Source organism: Parus major, chromosome 3 (genome assembly GCF_001522545.3).
Source record: "Parus major isolate Abel chromosome 3, Parus_major1.1, whole genome shotgun sequence".
Taxonomy (NCBI): Eukaryota; Metazoa; Chordata; class Aves; order Passeriformes; family Paridae; genus Parus; species Parus major.
Window position 1 is genome coordinate 97,913,819 of NC_031770.1, and position 16,161 is coordinate 97,929,979.

The 16,161-nt window shown below is 36.5% G+C and overlaps 1 protein-coding gene across 6 annotated transcripts in view; it reads left to right on the forward strand.

The window, feature by feature from the left end:
- Positions 1 to 16,161, forward strand: part of ASAP2 (ArfGAP with SH3 domain, ankyrin repeat and PH domain 2) — an 86,152-nt gene that overhangs the window by 29,841 nt on the left and 40,150 nt on the right. For all 6 annotated transcript variants that reach the window (XM_015620883.3, XM_015620884.3, XM_015620888.3 and 3 more), the window contains exons 4-6: positions 2,646 to 2,720; positions 4,271 to 4,320; positions 13,943 to 14,072. In XM_015620883.3, the coding sequence (XP_015476369.1) occupies positions 2,646 to 2,720; positions 4,271 to 4,320; positions 13,943 to 14,072 (255 nt within the window). The remainder of the gene's footprint in view (positions 1 to 2,645; positions 2,721 to 4,270; positions 4,321 to 13,942; positions 14,073 to 16,161) is intronic.

Genomic DNA, 16,161 nt, shown 5'->3' on the forward strand with positions numbered 1-16,161 from the left:
TAGTCAAAATGTAGAGGCTGTTGCATATGTTCTTGCTCCTTGTACTCTGTGCACAGAGTAGGAGCTGCAGCATATTAGTGCTTCTCTGCATGCCAAAAATGGGTCTATATTTTTAGATAGTTCAGCTTACGCCTCTCAAGAAAGAGGGGAAAAACATGTAAGATCTTCTGTATATTGCTTGCTGACTTATAAATATGAGGAAGTATTATTCATCTAACTAGGTTAATAATGACAAGTTCATGCATTATGTATGTTTACTTTTGTTGCAGATAGAATAGGAGCATAGGGAGTACAATAGGCTGATGGTAATGTACAGGTGATAGCACACAGAAGGAATCAATTTGAATAGGCAAACATTCTCTAAACTTTTAAAAAGACTGTAGAGCCTTTCTCCTTTTTTTTTTTTTTTTTAGTTGCTTTGGATTGCAGGCCTCATGGTGTGAAATTCTAGCAAATATCCGTAATTATTTTGGAGTCTGATTGATGTTTACACATGACTATGTTTGGGATAATACTTTGAATTTTTATTTTTTTTTAATGACTTAAAGAAAAATCAAGAAAAAAGTTGTCTTGAGTCTGCTCTTGAGAAATGCTTTGTTCTTTATTCCTGTCTATTGCATTTGAAGAATAATTAAATGGAAGCTATGAAAGTATTGATCTTAACTGAAGTTAGACATTTGACTACATCATAATCATAAAATACAATAACAAAGCAGAAAATTTTGCATGGGATGATATCTTGAAAGAGACCTCCTCTTTTCCACCTGAATAACCATCCTGGGTGTGCACTTGCAGCTTCTAGAAGTTTTGGGGTTTTTTTATGTAAGTGTCACGCAGTTTAAACCTTTGCACTTATCTCCTGTGTTTCAGTCTTGTAACTTTATTACCTTTGGGAATGGTTGTGTTGATATGTGCATGTGATAGTACTGCTGAGGACTTAGGAAGTGGATGGTTTCCAGCACTGCCAGCTAGGCATGTGTACATGTTGCTCATTCAGTTTTTACAGGAAGTACTTAAAAAAACCAACCCCAACGCAGAGTTGAAATTTAACTTGTTGATTCAGAAGGGCTGTGGCTGGGTCCTGCAGCTTGTTGGGGAGGAGGAAAAAGTAGGATGGAGGAGGGGAAATGTGATTTGTGTTAAGAGTTCAAAGACCAGATTTTCTACATTTCTTTAGCTTTCTTATGAAGAGACAATCTGTGTAACCTTTAAAGCTGATGAAGGCTCAGTTTGACTAGTGGCTGAAATTTCAAGCAAGTGCAGTAGGGTAGTTTGTTTGAGGAGGAGAGGTGGGGACAGCAGGGCTTTGCTTGTTTATTTTAACAACAGTTGTTACGTATCACAGAGCCTGTTCTAGTGAGGGCACCAAGTAACTACAGGGTGATAATATTTTTTATTTTTCAATTCTGGGGAGACTGAAGCATCCATAATTGGAGTTTTTTTTTTTTGGAAATTTTGTTATTCTTTCATCTCTGGACGGGTTATGCTAAAGGACACTTTGATGTCCCTGACATTATTCCTGAAGAAATAAAAACATTTATTTGTACATGATGCAAGGTTCTTTCTGTAATTTGAACATTTGAAATCCATCTTCACATAAGCATTTCAGAGCTTCTTGAAAAAAGTCATATTTTAGAATAACACCTTAAAAATACCAAAACAAAGAGGTAACTCATCCAAGGGCAACCTTCACTGAAGTGCTGCAAAAGTTATTCTGATTTTTTTTCTCATTGTGTTATGCAGCGTTACTCTAAAGTATTTTGGATTTTGCTCCTCAGAGCAACCAATGCTTTTGAATAGTTACAGTTTAAACTCACTGCCTAGACATTGTTTCATACCTTGAATGTTTTCCCTGGATCACAAAGAAGTTGATGTACAATCTTTTCCTAGCTGTTTTATTCATAAAGTCTTTCTTTGTTCTTTTTACTTATTAAAATATTATCATACAGATACTTAGCAAAAACCATGATTATTTTACCACTGTCTTAATTTGAAATAATTTATATCTTCTTGAAGTACTTATTTTCTCTTGAATTACTTACATACAAAAGACTTCATTAAATTCTTATTTCAAAGTTTGCATGAGATAAATAAGGCAGATATGTTGCTTTTTAAAGCAAATGGAAGATAGTGGAATGGTGGCTATTTTACAGGCCAACATTATTTGTCTTTATAACTTCTGTCAGAGTAAGATGCCATGTACTGGAAGAGTAGCAGATATGCTCTATGGAATAGGTCTGAAGAGGCTGAAAATTAAACAAGGTTAATATAAAACATGCTTGTGAGCTTAAATTTATCAGTGCTAAAAAATTGCATGATTGTTTACATATAACTTAAATGGGGAAATAAGGCAATGTAAAAATTAGTGGTCTTATTTTGCACTGTTGGATGAGATATTTATAATCAGTGGTAATTCTGGAGGTTTCCTGCTGGCTTGGGTTATAGTGCTTCCAGAGTGAGTTTAATTAACTCATGTTGCTTTCATCTTCGATTACTGGCTGTGCTGATAAGCATCTCCATAAGACAGGGAAGGGAGAATAATATGAAAGATTTCTTAGTGAAACTTTGTGAAATGTGTGTATTAAGACAGTTTATGTTCTGCATCTAAATAAATTAACTCATTTGATGTAATTTTCTTGTTATAGATTCAGAATATGAACAACATAATCACTTTTCCATTGGACAGTTTGCTGAAGGGAGACCTGAAAGGAGTAAAAGGGGTATGTCTTTTCTCCTATTTATATATAGGATTGTTCTTGGTACAGTAGATACATTTAGCAAGTGTATTAATCTTATGTGTTGGAAGGCATAGGATACTCAATATAATGTATTGGCTCAAGAAAAAAATACTTTGGAGGTTTTGTTTGTTTTTTGGGGTTTTTTTGTGAATCAAGTCATCCCTGCTGTTTGTGGATTCACATACCACATGTTCTTGACCATGTATACAAAACAACATTTGAGAAGCTTTAAAAGCAGGCTTGAGATATAGAAGATAAGCAGGGAAAAAGGTGTAAGATTTAGATATTTACTTAGTTACTTAGAGTAAAGGATAGTACCATATTTTAAAGGAATATTAGCATTCTAGCATTTAGCATTCTAAACTTGGAACTATTAAGAAGCACACATTAGACTGTAGGAGCATAGGATTTTTCTTAAAGAAGCTGAAATCTATTTATTTATACCCCAAGGACATTTCCCATTTGTAATAACAGCAACTTAGGGCTCAAATGATAGCATGTTTATAATAAATTTCAGAGCCTATGGTGAACAAACTTACTTGGCTTATGCTTTGTTTACTACTGAGCAAACAGGAAACAACTGGCAGCTATTGTTCTAGGACATTGAAGGAAGGAGAAGAATATGTACATAGACTAAAAATGGTTTCTGTAAATTACTGGAGGATAAATAGATAATTTAGTAAGATAGGCTTATTATCCTTATGTTATGTTTGCTTACCACATTTCATTTGTATTCTCCTCCATGTCAGAATAAATACATTTATTACAGTGTTTCCCCACTGCCTTGAGAATATAATCAAATGCTAGTTCAGTTAATCTAATAATTTTCTCAATAACTAACTAAAATGTAAGAATTAATTCTTAATCTGTAGCTGCAAAGTTTTTCCAGTGTCTGACAGTTAACATTTCTTTGTAATTGTCTGTTCTCTTGAATTCCATTAAAATTTCAGCTCTTGCAATTTTAGACATCAGTGAAATAACTTGTTCATTTTATTCAAATTACCTTATTTAGAAGAAAGAAGGTAAAGGAATTTGGAATATAAGTAATTCAGAATTCTCATGGAATTAGTTATGCTGATCCATAAGGTCTATACTGTTCTCATTAAGTCAATGGAAAATTGATTTTTTAAACTTTAATGTAAAGAATTAAGTTCTTAGCCAAGGCAATACTACAGCCTTGGGATAGAGACATCTTTCCAGTAGAGTCAGAGATGGAAAGATGAGAAAGAAGTTACTTTGATTGATTGCATAGTGTGGTCTTGGGTGTTGTTGCACCTTTTAAGGAATAAAATGGAGCTGTAAAAATCATAGTAAAAAGCATCCTAGAGATGCTTTGAAAAACATGAGTGTATTAATTCTCTTTACAAGATTGTTTTTCCTATGTGCAAGATTGCACAATCCTTATGTTCAAAAAAGAGTGGAGTCCCTTATTCTAGTAGGCACTGCAAGTGGCCAAGGTGTGTCTTCATTGTTAGAGCCACAGTATTTTTCATGTAAATAGCTGGCTGTTATTTTTTCTCTTTTCTTGACAGGACCTGAAAAAGCCCTTTGATAAAGCTTGGAAGGACTATGAAACAAAAGTGTATGTATCTTTTAAACTTTTATTTAAGAGGGAAATGTAACATAAATCTGTAGAGTTCTTTTTTAATGGTGAGGTTGGGTGCTCTCATCAGGTGCAGCATGTACTAGAAGTGGATGAACACCTGTCTGAGGCTTTTAAGTTGTGTCATGTTGTGGATCTAACTCAACTTAGCACAAGCCACTTGTTTGAAGTTACCAGACACAGTATAAACAACTACAAAATAAGTTTATATAAACCAGAGTTTTATATCCAGCTAAATAAATTGAATGAGTCAACAAAGCTCAACACCTAATATCAAACACAATTGATTCTAGTTTCTAGTAAATCTTAAGTGGTTCAGTGCCCTACATCACGGACAGCTGTTTCCAGGGTTGGCCAGGTCAATTGTGTCAGTACAGCTGACAGTTTCTGAAGTAGAATTTTGTAGTGAGTTTTATTCCACATTACAGTATTACCTGGATTATGACTATCAGTTTCATGTCACATGTCCAGTTTCTTTGTTCTGAAATAATGCTGCCTTTTATCAGACCATCTCTGGTGATACAGGTCCAGAAGAATAATGCATGATGACACTATTTAACATAAATAACTTGCAGATCCACAGCCAATGAGACTGGCTGAAAACCTAGCACCATTTATGTTTGGTTTTTTTTAATTGCACAAAGTCATAATGATTCTCTGGTGCCCACTTAGTCTGTCTGAAGTCTTCAGAAATTATTCCTTTAGCTGGTTTACCCACAAAAGCAATCAATTAGCTAACTTTCATTATTCCTTTTGTGAATATCAGTGAGAATGGTCTAGCTATTGTTTTCTAGCATCAAATTGTGAAGAACACCTGTGTGGCTTTTGGTTTTTGAAACTGCCTAGCTATGGCTGGATTTTGATAAAAACGCGTTCTGAAATACTGAGATAAACCTATGGTCTGACACTAAATCCACAGAAGACTGTGATGGCTCCAGTGTTTTGTGTTCCTGACACTGGTGAGCAGTCTCATTTGGTGCCATACCAGTTATTGGCTATTGAAGTAATTAAGATTTTTAATCATTGTCTATGGCAGTAGTTGATCTCTGAGGATAGGCCTTGAATAGTCCTGTAATTTAGTCTGCTGCTGTCTAGCACTGCTTGATTGCTGGATCTGAAAGCTTATTTACTTGTGTGTGACTATTCATACTGATATCCCATTAAATTTATGTGCAGAATTTAAAATAAATGTGTGCACTGCTAGGACCTACACCAAGAGCAATGTTACTACTAGACCAAGACCTCTAGTGCTTTTAGGACTTCTGATCTAATATTCACTAGGATGAGAGTGTTGAAGTGATGTTAAAATTTGTAGTTGATCATCAGTTTGCTCAGAGATGGCATTTCAGAGTCAGATATACCAGAAATATTTTCAGTTGTTATTTAATTTAATTAAGTACTTGAGAAGTGAGAAATTCCCTTAGAAAATGTATATATATATTTGGGGATTTTCATTTGAGGTTATGGGCATGTTGTAAATGTTGTTCTGTGTGCTGTGTCATTCAGGACCTGAAAACATGATGCTGACAATGTGTTTTCTGTCTGTGGGATTGAATCCATTGCTGCTTGTATGATAGAATGAGATTTCTTCTTTTTCTTTCAACTGGCAGTCCCTTAGAAAACCTGTTTTATGACTTTGCTTTCAAGTAAGACACTTTGGTTTTGATCTGAAATGGGTTTCCTTTTTCTTCTTGCAGTTATCTCTACTTTCTGCAAGATGTTTTAACAAATGAAGCAGATCTTCTTGACAATGCTCATTTCTAAGTCATTTACGTGTCAGGTTATGCAAAAGTTGAAGGTAGCACATATTCATCAGGAAATTCTTTCAGATCCATGAACTATTTTTTTGGTATTTCTAAGTGGTGGGCTAGTACAATTACTGAGTGCTCTATTTTTTTAAGTGGTTAGATGAAAGCTCCACATCAGTATTTTGAAGTATTAAGCTCTTAGTCCAGCCTGTTGGACTCCTTGACTTTGATCAAGACCAAAGTATCATCTACTTGAGGATCAGGATAGGGAGCTTGGGAATTCTGTGTACAAGAAAATTCTTTAAAACTATGAGCTGTTCTTTTTTTGCCTTTTTTGTAGGCTGTTCTACAACAGCAGAAATTACTTCTCATGGTGTAATGTTGTCAGTTAGGGAGTATTGTTTTTTGATGCTTAAACCAAGGTGCAGAGCAGTTTTCCATGGTTTTGTTGAGTTAAATTCAGTCTCAGAACTTCCATGAGACCCCTGCCCCTGCTGTAGGACTGTGGGATTTGTCAAACCTCTTGTGCATAAGATCAGTTCCCAGACAAATTGAGATGTTACAAGCTGTCATTATGGAGCATTAATTTGAGCTTGAACCTGTTCAGGTCAGCTTTTTTCTCATACTAATTTTTGGACATTGGAAAGCAGTGAGGTTTTTCTGGGTTGCTATTATACATGCTGCTGAAGTTTCTTAAGAAAGTAGCCCTTTTCATTCTGAGGCTGTTCTGAATGGATCTAAACTTCCTTATAGCTGTGTCTTGGTCATCTGGGTGCATGCAGAGTCACCTCAAGAATTGTTAATTGTGAAATTTGGGGGTTTTATTGTGGTACCTTCATGCTCTCTGCTTTAATAAAAAGGACAAAGGAACTGGGAGAGGTAGCCTCAGTCTCACCCCCAGCTTGTATTGCCAGAGTAGAATGGTGGATGTTGGTGCTGATAGCCAGAGGTTTGCTCTGCCTTCTTCAATCTGTTACATTTGAGAGCTCCTTGTTTGGATTGTGCCTAAAACCAACTCTAGATGTGTGCTTAGTGAGCTGTCTTTTCCAGTGATATTTCTTCAAATATGTGAATAATTATTTTAAAAAAATCTTCCTGGGTTTTGTTTTTGATTTTTTTTCCTGTTTGGGTTAACAAATTATTCAAGGCTGCTAGGCTGCTCCTTTTCTGCACATGTCTCTGTATCATATGCTTAACATCATATTGTTCATCTGCATTTCCTTGTCACAAGTACAGACCGGTGAATCTGCGTGCCAGATAATGAAGTGGTATTTTTGTACTTTGTTGGGAAGTAAGTTTTCATATTGTTTGCTGTCTTTATAAGGAAAAATTTTAAGCTCATTTTTCACACTATCTCATCTCTCTTACTTGCACCTTTGCAATGACCTCTAGTGTGTAAATATACCCAAGTGTGACCTACTTGAAAAGAAAGTTAATTTAGAAATGGCATCTGCTTTGATTTATTCCCATAACAATTTTTGAGCTGCTGCTTCTACCTGTATGTAATTAAATGTATTTAAAAATTGCTATGTATCTAGCTCTTGTTTGGGAGAGAGATGTTAAGATGCATTCTGATGCTCTTGGGTCACCATCCATCACTATTGGTTACTATGCACTTCCTTTGCCTTGTAGCCACCTAACTTCTCAGACTATTTTCCTCAGGAGCATCTTAGCTCAAGTAACTGAGGGAAGCTGGATCCCTTTTTTGTACCCTGGGTCTTCTTTTGAATGAGGTAGTATGAGGAACAAGTAACCTATAGCTTCATGCAAACCTACCTCAGTCAAAAATTGTGACTATCCTGAGGTGACATTCATAAATAATTTATCATTTCTCACAATCAATCATTAACATGACTCAGTTGGAGCCATAAAGATTTTTAAATGTTTTTAAAGCCTTAATGCAGTGCATTTCTCATGGGACCTAAGTTACAGTTGTTGTTTCCCACACAAGAGCTGGGAGATGCTGCTGGCCACCACAGCAGTGCAGCAGAGCTGGTCTGTGTCCCTCGGGAGAGCTGTTTCAGATTGGGCTCTTTTTGTTACGAGCCAGTTGCTTTCCCCTGTGTACTTAAACACTAATGGCAGGAGTGCCGGGGGACCATATGGGGAAGGAGTACACATGTCATAAAAACTGCTCATTCTCCCAGCAGACAGATCGGATTCAGCAAGGCACTGAGCCAGATATTGCCCACATGCTTCAGTTTGATTGGTCCTCTTGTGGTGGATTCCGAGGTAAAGACTTTGTATCAATTTTACACAGGGAAATAGAAGCACAAACTTACTGAAGCATATTATTAATATTTTTTTTTAGCTGAATATATCTGTATTCTGGACATAAACCTGATTTTCCTGAAAAGAAAAAAAAAAAATTTTTTAAAATAGAGTTGTCTTATTTTAGGGCCTGTGAATGCCTATTATCTTCAGAAGCCTTCTTTAACAAGTGTTGTACTAATGCTATGAAATGTAAAGGTTTAATGGAAACGAATGAGCTATTTCTGGGAAGGCTGATTACCTCTCCTCCTTTGCCATTCTCCTTTTAAAATCTGGGCGTGAGGTCTCTTTTGCACAACTGTGTGAAGAGAACAAGTTGTTTGAATGTGTTTATGACATTTTAAGATCCAGGCATTTGCAATACATTACTGTGAAGAAATGCAAGCACTCATATCTAGAAATAACTATTATTGATTTGTTTCTGAACTATTTGAAGTCAATGAACAAACTCAAATACAGTCATCTGTTAAGATGTCTGCATACCTATTTAAGTGATGCTATTTCCAGTTTGGTAAACTCATGTTTTACACAATATGAAACAATTTTATCTGAAAACTATGCAAGCATTTCTCAATTTACTTCTTCAGAGCTCTAACTTGACTCAGTAGATCATTGATATTCATAGTTCCTAGATATTTCTGCCATTTTCCTTACATATTTCTTCCATTTTTCCTTACATATTTCTGTACTTTTAATGCAAGTACATATGACAATGGAGGTCACAACTTGTAAATAATGGTATAGAATGAAAGTTCTAAACAAGGTTGCTTAAACATAGAATCATAGAATAGAATAATACTATCATTTAACTTTGAAAATACTTTTAAGATGTTCAAATTCAACCATAAACGCAATGCTGCCAAGTTCACATCTAAGGCATCCCTAAGTGTTATATCTACACATCAAAGTACCTGCAGGGACAGTGACTCAAACACTCCTCTGGACAGCCTGTTCCAATGCTTGACAACCCCTTCCAGAATTTTTCTTTTTCTAATATCCGGTCAAAACTTCCTCTGGTGTAACTTGAGGCAGTTGCTTTTTGTCCTATTGCTAGTTACCTGTGAGAAGAAACTGAAATTTCACTGTTAAAACCTCTTTTCAGGCAAAGAGTGATAAGGTCCCCCCAAGCCTTGTTCTCAACAACCTAAAGAATCCCAGCTCCCTCAGGCACTTCTCATCAGACTTGTGCTCCAGACCCTTCACCAGTTCTGTTGGTCTTCTCTGGACTTGCTCCAGCACCTCAATGTCTTTCACAGGCCTAGAAGTGGACACAGCACTCAAAGTGTGGCCTCACTGGTGCAGAGTACAGGAATGATCACTGCCCTGGTCCTGTTAACCACACTAGTACTGATACAGACCAGAATGCTATTGACCTTCTTGGCCACCTGGGCACATGCTGGCTTGTGTTCAGCTGGCTTCTGACAAGCACTACAAGGTCCTTTTCCACTAGGCAGCTTTCCAGCCACTCTGTCCCCAGCCTGTAGTGCTGCCTGTTGCAAATGTGGGACCTGGCACTTGGCCTTATTGAACTTCATACCATTGGCCTCAAATCCCTCAGCAGAGTCTTCCTACCCTCCAGCAGATCCATATTCCACCCCGCTCACCCAGCTTAATGTCATCTGAAGGCTTACTTGGGAATGCACTCAATCCCCTTTTCCAGGCAATCCACAGAGATATTAATCAGGACTGGCCCCTACACCAAGCCTGGGGAATAATCCCACTAGTGACGAGTCACCAGCTGGATTAATTGCATTCACCACCATCCTCTGCACCTGGCTCTTCAGACAGTTCTTTTTTCCTAGTGAACAGTGTACCTGCTCACACCATAAGCAGCCAGTTTCTCCAGAAGAATCCTGTGGGAAACAGTGTCAAAGACTTTACTGAAGTCGAGGTAACCATATTCACAATATACTGTTTAAAGTCTAAGATTTCATATAAAGTATTTTTACTTTGAAAGATATTACCTACAAATTAAATAGAAAAGTCTTTGGATGAATCTGCAGATGTTATAGATGAAATTATGAAAATATCTGTGCACATTTAATTCCTTCTGCCCTCTTCCCCTTTATCATTCAGAGCAGAATGTATGGAAGGGAAAACCTTCACAGCATTTCCAAAAGGAAAAGATAACTACTTCATTGAGGACTTGAGTGATAGGAGACACATGCTTTACTGTGAGCATTGTCAGGCAGTAGGGTGAAATAAAATGGAGGTTCTTTCATTGAAAAGCTGGAGAGACAGAGCCAGGAGAGTCAGACTGAAAAGGAAGACTAGACAAAGAAAGGTTATTTGAAATGAAAATGTCTAATATTATTTTGTCAAACAAAATAGCCCTCAGAAGCAGTTATTTTTCCAGAGTGCTATCAATTCAAGTGTGTTCCTTCCAGGTGCTATTCTTAGTCTCTGCACCTTCTCATGTATGTACCCAGACTCAGCCTGGCTTGCTGCTCTATGGAGGAGGAGAAGGACAGACTTGCTTCCCAACCAGCCAATTCTCTACTGCTGCATGCATGTACACTGGGTGCTCTGATTGTTTACCCTTATTGATTGGCAGAAAATGAATACAAGTCTTTGGTGCTTATTTATACCATGATCTGAATGACAAAATTGATTTATTTTAAATTAAAATTGTAATTTATATTGAAATATGGTTGCTTTTCAAATTGAAGTGGTAAAAATAGTCTTGTATTGGAAACTGAATTGGTGAGGCCATTCATTTTGTATCTCTTTGACTTCACTGTTGTAATTCTTCGTCCTGTATTTCAGCTTTACTTGTCTGTTACACACATCTGAGCTCACTTTATATTAGTTGTGTGCAGCTGTGTTGTAAATGTACTGACATGTGCTCACATTTTAATCTTAGCCAGCAAAGTCTGTATATATGATATGTGCTGCATGAGCTCCAAGAATAGCAACATTACAAAACATTTGCTGCTTTCTTATTGCTTCTAGGGTATTTTTCAGAGTTTTCACAATTTTCTTATTCATTTGGGTTAATTGATCTGCCTGGAAAACCTGAATACCCTTCAACATTTGGAAATCCCACAGTGTAGTGTTACAGGACTGTCTTTGCCAAAAGGATTTGGTTAATGTCACAATAGACTGACACTTGAAGCTAACTTGATCCTTGCATTTGGAAAGGACACTGAGCCAGCCTTTAGCACTCAGAAGAGAGCACTCAGTTCCATGTGAAACGGCTGTGAGGGGATTCTTTGTTTCCCTAGAAAGAAAGTGTTGTGTGTATCAGTCAGGAGGTAGCATATTATTGTGGCAAAACAACAGAGTAAATTCTGAATTACAAAGATGAAGATGTAGCTAGATATTAAAAGCATAAGCAATGAGGAAACGCAAATGTGAAATGCACCAGGCATGTATCTCTGATACTTGTCACTGAGAGATTATTTGGGTTTTTTGAAAATGAATATTTTTGAATTTTTGAAGGTAAGTAGCCTGAAGCTCCACCAAATGGCTTCAAGGGTATCATTCTCTGAATTGCTTGATAGAGGTCAGTATATTTTCATCTTGGTTTAACTATTTTGTTGCCTGTGGAGTATGATTTATCCTTTAAAGAGTAGAGAGCACTCTTTTACCAAAATCTAGCTTTCTTTAGGAGGAATACAATGTATGTTGTGATATTGTGCATAATGTTTGACTCTTTGGCATTGTTAGCTGTCTTTTGGTTTACTAGGATTGCTTTTTTACTAGCTATTTACTAGAATGCTTATGGCATGCTACTAAACCCCTAGGATTTTGGAGTTGGTCTCATTTTCTTATGCTTGAGTATTATTCTCTGTAAAAAATGAAAATACTATACAACAGTAATTAGTACTTATTAGCCTTCTCATACCTGGTCACATGTTGGTGAGTTCTCTGGCCTCAAGAACTGTTAGGTTAATTTGGAGATTGAGAGAACTGCAACATCCTGGATATTTCTTCTGAGGTTTGACTGTTTGAGAACTATCAAGTATGATATAATGTAAACTTTTCTAGAGTATGCGTTAGAAAGGAGCTGCATATTCCTAATTTTCTGTGATTTTTTTTTGTAATGATTATTTTTTCTTGTTCAGATTGTCTGGTTAATTCTTATGTCTGGACTCTAGTTTTCTGTGCCTTCAAAATAGTGTAGTTGGTAGTAATTGGGTAAGAGTGCTGACTTATTCTTCATGAAAACAGAACATTCTGGAATTGAGTTTTAATTCAGGTGACTGGAGATTTTCAGGATATTTATTTTAAAGGAGAGGAGTTTCCTTCCAAATGTCTGCTTCTGGTGGGATGTGATGGGCTGAGGAGGAGCACAGTGCTGGCTGGATGTGCTGGCTGCTGGAATACTGCACAGGGTTGGCTCTGCTGTGCTTGCTTGTGCTGAGAGCACAGTGGAGCTTTTTGAATTGCTGCTCAAAATGCTTCCCAATGGGAATGTTGAGGGGAAGGATTAATGGAATTAATTCTTGTTTTCCCTTGATGATTGAGGTGTAATAGGAGGCAGTTCCTCATGTTTGAGAAGTATAAGTACAGAATGTTTTGTTGCCTGGAAGTCCTTAGACCTTCTAGACATTTTCCCATAAGCTGTTAGGGTAATGTTGACATCAGGTTAAGAGAGTACTTGAGACATGTCATCTTTTCAGAGAGAGAGCTAAGAGACACTTCACTACCCAAGAGGAGGTAGGACAGTTGTGTGTGTTATTTCTTCCTCTGACCTCCTTCCTATATTCCTGTGTGATGCTTCCTCTTGTTCAAAAGCAGTATAGCATTTCCTCAGGAAACTCTTTTCAGAATTTTGAGGCTCTAAATTTTGAGGTTCTCATGTATTTTCTTTCCTTAACATATATCTATATATATTTCTATATTAGACTTGTCTAACTGGGTTGTCAAATTATGCTACTGCATTTAGGAATAATATGGAGAATAGCTTTAACAAATGCACAAGTGAGTTTGTGGGAATATGCCAGGCACTGGTTATTCATTTGTATTCTGTAGGAGAACCTGTTTTATTCAGAGCTCTTGGAAAATGTTCATGGAAACTTTTAGGGAATTAGGACAGCTGGTCTAGCAGACTTTGAAGTCTGCAACACAGCCGGCTGGTCGGCATTCCCAGTGCCAACTGGCTCAGCAGCGAGTAGAGACTGCAACTGTGATTTTGGCTTAGGAAACCCTGTATATATAGAAGATGACTTGATGACAGGCAAGACTCAATAAATCTGGTGACATAATTGAACTTTGTTAACCAGTGTTTGCTCTGTTGGGATTAAACATCCCCCTATGTTTTCAATTAAAACTCATTATTTTTTCCTATATTTTCTTTCTTTGGAACAAAAACTTAGTATGTTCTTCTCATTGATTCTTCTTTTGGAATATCTGTCAGAACATTACTTTAACACATGATTAATTATATTTCAGCTACTGTATGTCATTGCTAATCTTTAGTCATTGTCAAATTTCAAATGAAATGTGATCTGGAAGTAAGTCATATGTAAAGCTACAGGAGTTTGGCTCCGCATCTGTCAGTAGACTTTGTGAATAATCTGCTTTCCTGAGATGCTGTGGATTTCTCACTTCATTGACTGATTCCTTTTGCCTTATAGTACAAAAATAGAGAAGGAGAAAAAGGAGCATGCTAAGCTACATGGGATGATTCGTACAGAAATAAGTGGAGCTGAAATTGCAGAAGAGATGGAGAAAGAAAGAAGGTTCTTCCAGTTACAGATGTGTGAGGTAAGATTCAGTGTGAAATTATTATTGTTCTGCTGCTGTTTTTAGGAAAATTTGAAAAATGCAGTTGTTTAAGATTAGCTGTGAATTAAAGGGAAATGTCAACTTATTTGTTGACTGCATTAATGAAGACACATTTTTTAATTATCCTGATGAGCAAGCTTTGCAGGGAATTTAGATATTTTCTAATTTCACTTAATAGGTAAATTAATGCAAATAAAACACTAAGAGATTGTAATAAATAAGTCTTCACACTACTTCACTGGAAGTTATTTTAAGGCCTTGGTCATTTTCTGAATTGTTCCCTGTGCTGACAGCTGTTGCATTATTAGGAGGAGAGGCTCTAGTCTCGTACACTGCGGGGTTAGTGCAGGATGGAATCCAGTTGTCTTTCAAGTTGTTTCAGAATGTTTCTACTTCAAAATATCTGTGATTTTGCAGTATGCTAAATCTTATGTGAATATTTTTGGTTCAATTCATTTAAGGATATGTCTGGTTCTGTGGTTGGGAATTCAAATTGCTGTGTTCTTTTTTAGTACACATTAGCCCAAAAATACACCATGGGTGTTTCTACTGCCTTTCCTGTGATAATGATAGCTAATTTGACTCATATGCCAGCATAGCATAACTGTACTTGTCCTGAATATTACTTTAGGTAAATGCACGCACTCATAAGTAGGAGAAAAGCTTCACATTCCTATACAGAATCAGACTAAAATGTTTAAAACTGATATAGGGATTTGAGTAACAAATAAACATATGGATGTTGTCAGCTAATTGCCCATCTGTATTCTTCCTAAGAAAGAACTGTGAACAGATGCTTCTCTCTTGCTGTGTCACAATAAAGGAAGAGTTCACTTTAGTCAGTTGTAGTGATAATGAAGGGTGAAGTCTCCGAAATTCAATCAAATTACCTTAAATGTGGAATAACTGAGGTGTATCCTGTATTTCTTCTGGTTTTGAGGAAAAGAAGTTTATACTCGGTTACCTCTGAATAGTCGTGAAAGAGTACTTTGGTTTTGTTTTGATAGTAAGCCAGAAGGGTGACATATTGAAGTTTTATCATAAGTAAGACTAGTTCTCTATAAATTGTGAAAGTGAGCTGAATACCAAATGCCTAGAGCTCCATTTTAAATCAACAGGAGTTGGAAAGGTGATTGTTGTAACTAACCACTATCCAGTGCACATGTCTACATTTAGGCTCATCATTTGTTCACCTGAACCAGCATGAGAAGCTGCAACATTGGAAGCTGGCACTTGGATGCTGCTTTACTTTAGTTGATTTAAAACATTTAGTGTGTACTGTGAGAAGGGGAAACCCAGATGCATTAGAGCATCATTAAGAAGACATTCTCCTTTGCTTGGAGGTCACTGTATAAGTTGAGGTTCAGATATGTTGTCATTTAATGGACATTTAAGGACTTTGATATTTAATCAATCAAACTTCTGCTTGCATGGCTGACATTTTTTATGCTATAGTGTTCATGGGAGGAGCTACCACTTAATGTGGACGTTGATTCTGCCTTATGCAAAAGGACAGTAATTACACTTGTTTTGCACTTGACAGCAGATTCTTTGAAAAATCTCTTGCTAAACAACAATTTGTTTTAATTATCATGTATAAGGATTTGATAAAGAGAATGATAAAGTCAACAGGCAGATTTTCATTTTTTTTTAAAATAATTCCTTGCTTTTTTTTTAAGCAAACTGCTTTCCTCTTTAATGACATCTGTTTAGCAATGAATTTAACAACTAGTGAGATACATTTTTAGATGTGCTGCTAGATGTATGAATGGGTTCCTAAACGTACTCCATAAACCCTTCCATGCTTTTTTTAACAGAGGCTTTCCTTAGGAGCCCCAAAAGATATTCTAACAATCTGAACAAATCATAGTGAAATATCCTCACAGAATAGCAAAAGTCAGCAGTGACAAGACTTTTTTTGTGTGATTTAACTCTTGAAGACACTTTTTGCTGCATTTTCTTTTAGGTTTTGTAAACCTGTGACTGTTAAAACTTGTTGAAATTTAACTGAAAATACAGTGTTAAAAAAACCAACCCATAGCAGTAATAAGTAATTTGTTTTGTGAAT